The sequence below is a fragment of the Electrona antarctica genome, assembly GCF_951216825.1.
Source record: "Electrona antarctica genome assembly, chromosome: 15".
NCBI lineage: Eukaryota > Metazoa > Chordata > Actinopteri > Myctophiformes > Myctophidae > Electrona > Electrona antarctica.
The window spans coordinates 7,749,865-7,758,992 of record NC_136796.1 but is presented as its reverse complement, the minus strand read 5'-3'; the positions used below and the strand labels follow the sequence as shown (position 1 = coordinate 7,758,992).

General features: G+C 44.3%; 1 protein-coding gene across 2 annotated transcripts; it reads left to right on the top strand.

Annotated features, from left to right (window-relative positions):
• Nucleotides 1-709: 709 nt before the first annotated feature.
• Nucleotides 710-8,386, top strand: LOC306937899 (uncharacterized protein). Of its 2 annotated transcripts, XM_079521925.1 has the most exons (8): nucleotides 710-1,262; nucleotides 1,649-1,760; nucleotides 2,389-2,478; nucleotides 2,677-2,775; nucleotides 4,116-5,337; nucleotides 5,638-5,739; nucleotides 6,027-6,095; nucleotides 6,288-8,386. In XM_079521925.1, the coding sequence occupies exons 1-8, from the start codon at nucleotides 1,084-1,086 to the stop codon at nucleotides 7,886-7,888; spliced, it is 3,474 nt and encodes a 1,157-aa protein (XP_079378051.1). In that variant the 5' UTR covers nucleotides 710-1,083; the 3' UTR covers nucleotides 7,889-8,386. The 2 variants fall into 2 exon arrangements, with proteins under 2 accessions (XP_079378051.1, XP_079378052.1); XM_079521926.1 differs by lacking the exons at nucleotides 710-1,262; nucleotides 1,649-1,760; nucleotides 2,389-2,478; ... (1 more) ...; nucleotides 6,027-6,095; nucleotides 6,288-8,386 and having other exon boundaries at nucleotides 4,417-5,337.
• Nucleotides 8,387-9,128: the final 742 nt, after the last annotated feature.

The following is a 9,128-nucleotide window of genomic DNA, read 5'->3' as shown; positions in this document are numbered from 1 at the left end:
AGAGGACAAACTGTAAAATGAACTGCTGTGGGCGCCGGTCGGGGCACATGGGCACCGCGGCCACTGTGGCCGTCTGGGCATATACTTTTTCGAGGGGCACAAGGCCAAAGAGAGGGGCAACGACGGCCATGGCCGCCGTGGCCGCCGTGAAATTCCTGCCCTGATAATGAGCATGTGTAACTAAAACCTTTTTATTTTATTTTTTGCTTTTTCCCTCCAGTACTACCACAGCAGAAGAACAATCTAAACCAGAATTATTCTACTGGTGTGTCATCTCAGGATTCCGGCATGTCATCTCAGTCACAAGAATTTACAGATTATCCAGGGGAGTACCCCCACCACTCGGAGCATCATCTAGATGGCCCAAACATGCCATCATATCATACAAATGACCGTTACATGTCGGCAGGTGCAGAGAGAGGTGCCTATCCAGCCGAGGGACATCTGCACAGACGTGATGATTATCATAGGGAATATCGAGTGGACTCTGAAGACATGTCTAGAAGAAACTTCCCAGAGTCTGGTGGTACCAGCCGTGATGCTAGGGAGGAGATGACTTACGGACCAACATACCACAATGAGGCAGGAAGCGACCCCCTCAGGAAGCGTATGGATGCCGAGCATGGCCGTGGTCCTTCTGCTGAAGCTGTGGAGTCTCGTAAAAGGGCCTATCCAGCACACAACCCTCATGGGTCAACATATGCAGAAGATGACCCTCACAGTCGAGCTTACCAGCCAGAAGGTTCTGGGCTAGCCGCGCCAGGTGGAGGTGTTCAAGGCAGGACTTCCATCGGTTTTACCCATGAAAGGGTTCCCTTTGACATTGGCAATCACCTCAGGCAAAGATGGTCTCCTGACGACCCCTACTCGAACCCCAGACCAGATCCTCACCAAAGATCCTACCCTGGAGGTGAGGGTCAAGACAGGTCTTACTCTGAGGAAGATCCCTATCGGCCACTCTACCCTGGCGCTAACCAACAGCGGCGGTCTCTAGACAGGGAACCCAACAGACCTGGCAACGCTAACGCAGGTAGGCGGGAACCGAGTGGCCAAGATGCCAAGAGGCCAAGGCTTGCTGAGCCTATGGAAATAGGACAATGGCAAGAGGGGCCAGCAGGTGACCCTAACTTCAGCAGGAGAGGTCCTCCTATGCCCAACAACAGACTCCCCGAAGGTGCCAGAGCAATGTCAGACATCCCAGAGCCGCTCAGATGCCGTTTGCCAAATGCCAGTGAAGAGGAGATGGAGAAAGCCAAGGGGATGTAAGTCTTTATTGACTTAGTTGTTGTTTTTTTGTTATGACATCAGGGTCTTTTGTTATGACACCAGGTTGACTTCTATCTTACACAGGAAAATGTGTATAATCGTTGCGGTTGCCAGTTTATTCATAAATCAACACCCCCCACAAAATAATTAAATGTAGCAGACTTGCAAACTTGAAACGTGGTGTGTAGAGACACGTTTTGATTTGAGCTTGTAGATCTGCTACTTTTGCTGTTTTTGAATTTGAATCCTGAAAAGTAACAGTTCCCACCCGACTGAGACGATATAGTTTATATGAAACGCATCATCTTCAGACCCTGTTCGTACGTTATTTCTTATTTGTCAACAGTTTTTTATTTCCTTTTTCCTTTATTCCTTCTTAAAGGCCATTGGATGAACACACATCTCCAGATCAAGAGATGTATGGTCCTCCTCGACCAGTTCTAGGACCAATGACACAAGACATCCATGGACCTCAGAGACACATAGACGAACAGGTAAGTAAGCCTTGCTGAGCCATGAGGCCCATGGGGCAGGAAACGATCTCCTGTTTCTGTAGCGTGAGGCAGCTTGATGTACAAGTACACCCCCTGGACATGACGCTAGTATGTCGCAGGGACTTACTCAAATCCAACCTGCTGAGTGCCAAGCAATCTTTGATACAGGGCTGCCAACTTACAGGAAAATGCAAGAGTGAGACTTTAGTGTCATGATGCGTTCGGCCGCCGTCAGCGGAGATTTATTTTCTTCTTTTTTTTAACATTTTGGATGTGTAGAATATAGCACATGAATTATTCAGAGAATAATTCAATTATCTTTGTTGCCCATATACCGGCTGAAATGAATTTCTCAGTGATCTATGAGTTGACGCAATTCTCCAATTGGGGTGATTTGACGGCGTGAGAAACACAATGTGTGGCGTGAGTGCGTGTGAAGAGGGTCAATTGCGTGACTCTCACACCCAATTGCGTGAGGGTTGGCAGCTCTGCTTTGATATGGTAAAATCCTGCTTTCAGTTGAGAAATCTGACCAGCATTTTATTAATGGTTTGACAGCTTTATCTAATCCGTATAATGACTTAATTGATGTGGCATATCACTGTAATGATATCCTGTTCTTTTTTAGGGCCAGTACAACACTGAAAGTTACCCAAGAGAGAACCCTGGCTCTTTCTCAGAGAAAACTCCAAAGTCTGGCAATGTCTTTGATTTAATGGTAAGCTCCTGAATCAGTCGGTGCATAGCCTGCTCCAGCCAGTGTGATTTCTGGCCTAGAGGGGCGGATTCAAATTTGCCGGCGAAAACAGCCGGTGGATACTATTGCTTCACCGATCTGTGAAAATAAAAATAAATGGAATGCCAACTTGGAAGTCATTCCACTATAATCTTTTCACTGTTTTCTATCCTCTACTAGAACAACATTGAGATTGAGGACGAGGAGGATGCTGACTTCCTGAAGAACACACTTTGCAACCTTCTTAAAGAATTCCAAGCCAAGAAAAGATTGAAAAAGGTATATGTTTCACGGTTTCACCATGCACACTGCATGCCAATGCCTATTTCAAAGGACAATGTTTGTCCTTTGAAATAGATGTTAATTGATGTGTATTTACATAACTTGTTAAGACCCGGGACTGATTCTACACATAAAAACAGGTTTTATGTAAAACTTCTGTTGCTATAAATCAGTGGTTCAAACGTTTTCGTGTCAAGGGCCCAAAAATGATATGTATTTGGCCCCCATATCAAAATATGTTGTTCCAGTGACCAGTGTTGGGCATCGTTACTTTCTAAAGTAACGTTGTTAGGTTACTGCAGCGGTGGCCGAATGGTTTGCGGAGCGGTCTTGTTATCGGAAGGTCGCCAGTTCGAATCCCCGGACCGGCACGTTAAAATTACCACCGCTGAAGTGCCCTTGAGCAAGGCATTGAACCCCTACCATGAAATGTTCTATGAGCAGGGTCTGGCTGTAAACAAGCATCTCGAGCTTAGTCCATTCACCCTGGGTAAACAAAGAACTTTGCTTTGCTTTGCTTACTGGATTACTGCCCATAAAAATAATCCTGTTACATTACAAATTAATTTCTGAGAAAAGTAACAAGTTAGATTATTTTTCCGTTCTTAATTAAAACCCATTTTCGAATGCTGTCATTGTGCCACCTTTAATATCACGGCCCATATTTGGTTAAAAACAAGAATGATATACACAATAGACAATATCTGTACGATACAGTACGAGTACTACAGTGCAGTACGGTACAATACAAGTACGGTACTGTACATGTAGTACAGTACGGTACAGTACAATTACTAGAGTACAGTACAGTATGGTACAGTATGAGTAGTACAGTATAGTACGGTACAGTACGAGTAGTACAGTACAGCACAGTATGGTACAGCACAAGAGTAGTACAGTACAGTACAGTACAGTACAGTACGAGTAGTACAGTATGTATAGTTGCACAGCTCAGTTCACAACTTCACACGGGTGATTATTGTTTTTATTCTTGTTAATCTTTTGCGCTAGACGTGAGACAGTTGAAACAATTAAAAAGCACTCCACCACCTCTCCCCCGACCTCTAATGCAAGTAATTGACAATATATAAAGTCACAATACCAACTTTGATGAGGCAGTATTGCATTGTTTTAAAAATATTTTTTTTCTTAATTTCCTGCTAAATGTATATTTTTCATTTCCTGAAAGATAAACATTTTGGAGTTAGGTGGTTTCTCCCCGACAGCAGAGATATACTGTACATAGCAACAACTACCCCAAAAGGGGTTCCCATCCTAAATGGGTTAAAAGAGGGGGGAATAAATTAATAATCATGTGCCGTCCTCCATTCTCATAGCTAAAAAGCCCAGGCCCAGTAGGCATGTCGGCTGATTACCACCATATGAGCAACGACCAATGGACAACTCCACAAGGCCAGCATGACGGAAACATCACAGAAGGTCCTCAAGGCCAACGGACACCTGTACCAGGCCAGCATGGCAGAAACGTCTCAGAAGGTCTTCAAGACCAACGGGCACCTCCACCAGGACAGCATGACGGAAACGTCACAGAAGGTCTTCAAGACCAACGGGCACCTCCACCAGGACAGCATGACGGAAACGTCACAGAAGGTCTTCAAGACCAACGGGCACCTCCACCAGGCCAGCATGGCATAAACGTCTCAGAAGGTCCTCAAGGCCAACGGGCACCTCCACCAGGACAGCATGACGGAAACGTCATAGAAGGTCCTCAAGACCAACGGGCACCTCCACCAGGCCAGCATGACGGAAACGTCACAGAAGGTCCTCAAGACCAACGGACACCTCCACCAGGACAGCATGGTGGAAACGTCTCAAAAGGTCCTCAAGGCCAAAGGGCACCTCCACCAGGACAGCATGACGGAAACGTCACAGAAGGTCCTCAAGACCAACGGGCACCTCCACCAGGCCAGCATGACGGAAACGTCACAGAAGGTCCTCAAGACCAACGGACACCTCCACCAGGACAACATGGTGGAAACGTCTCAAAAGGTCCTCAAGGCCAAAGGGCACCTCCACCAGGACAGCATGACGGAAACGTCACAGAAGGTCCTCAAGACAAACGGGCCCCTCCACCAGGCCAGCATGACGGAAACGTCACAGAAGGTCCTCAAGACCAACGGACACCTCCACCAGGCCAGCATGTTGGAAACGTCTCAAAAAGTCCTCAAGGCCAAAGGGCACCTCCACCAGGCCAGCATGACGGAAACATCACAGAAGGTCCTCAAGGCCAACGGACACCTGTACCAAGCCAGCATAAGAGAAGCATCACAGAAAGACCTCAAGGTCAACGGACACCTGTACCAGGCCAGCATGACTTCAAAGAAGAACCGCAAGACAGGCATTTTGACAACCAATGTAGGCAACCACAGGAAGCTCGCAGACGGAAGCGAGACAGGGACAAGCGAGGGCAGTTGCAGGATGATAGAAGCCACGGGCACCACTTCAGCTTACACTACGACACAGAGCTGGAGTCGGAAGAAGAATGGAAACCGATGAGGGGGGCAAGGCCACCGAGCAGAAGTACTCCATTCCTAGATAGTAAGTAGTAGAAGACATTTTCATTGTGTTTGAGATGAATGTATTTATAAGGTATCTATGGATGCGATGTAGCCTTTGTATGTATTTAATATGACAGCAGATGCATGGTAACTATGTATCTCTGCATTTATGTATTACATACTGTACAGTATGTATTATTCTAGACCAGCGGTTCCCAAACAGTTGTTGTGGGATTTTGTAACACACACAATGCTTTATTACTGCAAAATATACAAGTATGCAAAAGGTTATGAATTGTGAATTTTTAATCTGTATGCGCACTCATTTCATGTCGTCAAGCCATGGATCTTACGGATTCCTCCGACACAGACGTGGAAGAATTGACACCGATGAGGGACTCAGGCCCAATAAGCAGATGTTCTTCAGTCCAAGATGCCAGTGGTGAGAAGACGTCCATTTTTATCATGTTTGAGATTAAATGAATGTATTTATACTGTATCTATGCATGTGATGTATTTACTATTTGATAATGATGTTGCCTATGTATTTACTATGACAGTAGATGCATGGTAACTATTTAACTATGTATCTCTGCATTTGATGTATTACATAATTGTAAGTCACTCTGGATGAGAACTTCTGCTAAATGTCTAAATTGTGAATTGATTTGATTTTTTTAAACTACCATAAACTAAACTAAACTACCATAATTTTACTGTGAATTTCAGACACAGACACAGAGTTGGAGATGCCACGGCCAGCGTCTAGATTACCATCTGCTGGCAGTGAAAATAGAGGTAAGAACAAAACAATAAGTCAATGAATGGAGTTGATAAAATGGAACAAAACATTGTGTACTATATGTTTGTCAAACAAGTGGAGAAATGCATTTGTATCCTATCTGTTTGAGATCAATTTGTTCAATACAAAGCTAAACCCCCCCCCAAAAAAGTATTTCATGGTAATTATGTATTTTCTATCATTTACAGGTCCAACACAGGACAGCACAGCTGCAGAGGGTGGGAGTGGTGCCGAGCCTGATGGCAGTCTTCCAGCTGGAGATCCTGAGTGGTCTAAAACCAACTGGCAGCCAGAGGACATTCCTTTCACTGCAAAGCCTGGACTTATCAATGGTGCTGCTGCTCTTGATTCAGACAAACCAATTGACTTTCTTGAGCTATTACTGACTGATGAGCTGCTCCAGCATATGGTTGTTCAGACTAACAACAATGCAAAGAGGTTTGCTAAAACTGTCACATTCGGTAGAGTGCCACATTCTAGAGCTCATGCATGGAAACCTGTCACAGTTACAGAACTAAAACTCTTCCTAGGGCTCTTTTTTCTCACTGGTATCATTCATAAGCCTCAAATAGATCTGTACTGGTCTACAGATGAAACACTAACTAGCCCCTACTTCAGCAGGACCATGGCTCGCAACAGGTTTCAAAATATATGGAGCTTTCTTCAGTTCAGTGATAGCACATTAGACAATGGTACTGACAGGCTGTACAAGATCCGCCCGGTCTTAGATTACTTACTCTGCAAATTCCGTGAAATGTTTCAACCAAACACAAACATTTGCATTGATGAAGGTACGCTTCTGTGGCGTGGGCGCCTAAATTTCAAAGTGTACAATCCCCAAAAACCTATCAGATATGGCATAAAATCCTACATCCTGTGTGATTCTGAGACAGGGTATTGTTTCAACATGAAGCCCTACTGTGGAGAAGGTTCTCCCCTCGGGGACACAATTGTCTTCCTTCTTGATCGCCTAGCAGGTTACGGCTATAGATTGTTCATGGATAACTTTTACAATTCTGTAGCAATGTGTAAGAAACTACTTGATCTGAAAACGCATGTCTGTGGCACACTAAGAAGAAATCGAGGCGAACCAGGAGTCATTCGACATGTTAAAAAATCTGACCTGAGAAATGGGAAAACAATCATGCGTCACAATAACAGGGTAATGGTCTTGGCGTGGCAGGACAGATGCATAGTGAAAATGGTTTCAACATTCCACAAGAACGAGATGAGAGAAGTTCTGGTATGGCAGAGAGGCGAGACGGATAAAGTTCCAAAACAGAAGCCTCTTTGTGTTGTAGAATACAACAAGTCAATGAATGGAGTTGATAGATTGGACCAAAACATTTTGTACTACCCGTTTGTCAGGAGAACACACAAGTGGACAAAAAAGTTTGTAGCCTACATGTTTCAGATCAGTGTGTACAATGCTTTTATCCTTTACAAAGCTAAAAACCCACAGGGCAGCTGTAAATGTCAACTCACATTCTTGCTAAGTATCGTAAAGTCATGGGTGGGCCTGACGGGCGATGACCTTCCACCCAAAATTAGGGTACCACACAATGATCCTAACAGCAGACTGGATAGAAACATGGCGGCCCATGAACTTGTTCGGATCCCGCCCTCCCCCAAAAAGCTGTATCCAGCTAAGCGATGCAGGGTTTGCCTGAAGAAGTCAGGAGTGCGGAGTGAGACGAGGTACCAGTGTAAAAGCTGTTGTATCCCCTTACACCAGGGGAAATGTTACACACTGTACCACTCAAAGAAAAACTATGCTGATGCTGAATAAAATGGTGTCAAGTGAACTGAGCAAAGCTTGCACTTCATATTACATGGAAGTGAAACAGCAACATAAAAGTCTGTTCAAAAGCACATTCTCAGTGTTAAAGTAAGAGACTCTTCTTTCTTTTGATATATTTGGTGTTCAAAATGCACAACATATTCTGTGGCTCTTGGTCATTATAATTCCCCTCTCTGTAGAAATACATGGAACGATTTGCGGGGGTGACGGGACCGAACCTCTGGGGTGTCCGGACCGACCCTGTAGGGTGACCGTTGGGGCAAGCTTTCTTAGCGATCCATGGTGGTTTGAGGCGAGCGTTCTGGTATTCATACTTTATATTTGTATGTCATTCAAAATGTTAAATGTTAAATCCTCTGGTAGACCTTGTGTCCTTTCATGTGCCTTTGTATGCAAACTGTTAATAAAGGATTCAATCAATCTGTGTGAACACTCCGCCCACATGCAGTGAAGTCCAGCAGCCGGCAGGGGGCGTGGAATAAGACCTTTTTATTTACCTAAAATATTGTCTATATACATACATTCATGAATCCACCTGCTGACCGGCTGACAGCATTCAGCTATTTTTTATAGGGGGTAATATGCGACCATATACGGTATACCTCTGTATTCAATACAAAAATAAATGTCTTGGTCTCAGACATTTTGTTTTCTATAACCTTTATTATTGAAATGTAATCCATGGGCCTAGTGTATGAAATATAAAATTGTTGCAAAAAAAGTTAAATGATATTTTTGTTCAGTGAAATTTGCATAATTATAAACATTCAACAGGACCGAGTCGTGTATGCAATTACTGCGGGGTATTTTGTTTTTGTAAACCTTTTCTCTAGTTCAGGGGTTCCCAAACTATGGTGTGTGCACCCCCTGTGGTGCGCAAATGCCTTCTAGGGGGTGCGTGACATGAAAAGGCTAATGGTGGTGCTATGGTTTTATTTAAATTTAAATATACCAGTAAAACGTCCTGAGGGCGAGAAGAGACCTTGCCCTTTAGGGCAAGGTGTAGAGTTGCTGGCCGGCTCCATATATTCAGATCTAGCATGTCAAACCATGTATGGCTATCCAGGGTTTGATGAGGTCAGTGTCGTGATCTTCATATATATCCAGGTGATGCTAGTCAGCTCCACATATGGAGTTCCATGTGTTGTATCAACTTGGTTCATTTGCAAGTGTGACTTGCGTCGCGGCAACCACACTGGTTATCATGAGACTGTCATGATATGGCCAT

Bases quoted from the DNA above. Each gene is read 5' to 3' on its own strand.
- LOC306937899 (XM_079521925.1), top strand. From the start codon at position 1,084: ATGGAAATAGGACAATGGCAAGAGGGGCCAGCAGGTGACCCTAACTTC. The intron at 2,776-4,115 runs GTATATGTTTCA...CCATTCTCATAG, and splicing joins CCAAGAAAAGATTGAAAAAG to CTAAAAAGCCCAGGCCCAGT. The intron at 6,096-6,287 runs GTAAGAACAAAA...TATCATTTACAG, and splicing joins TGCTGGCAGTGAAAATAGAG to GTCCAACACAGGACAGCACA.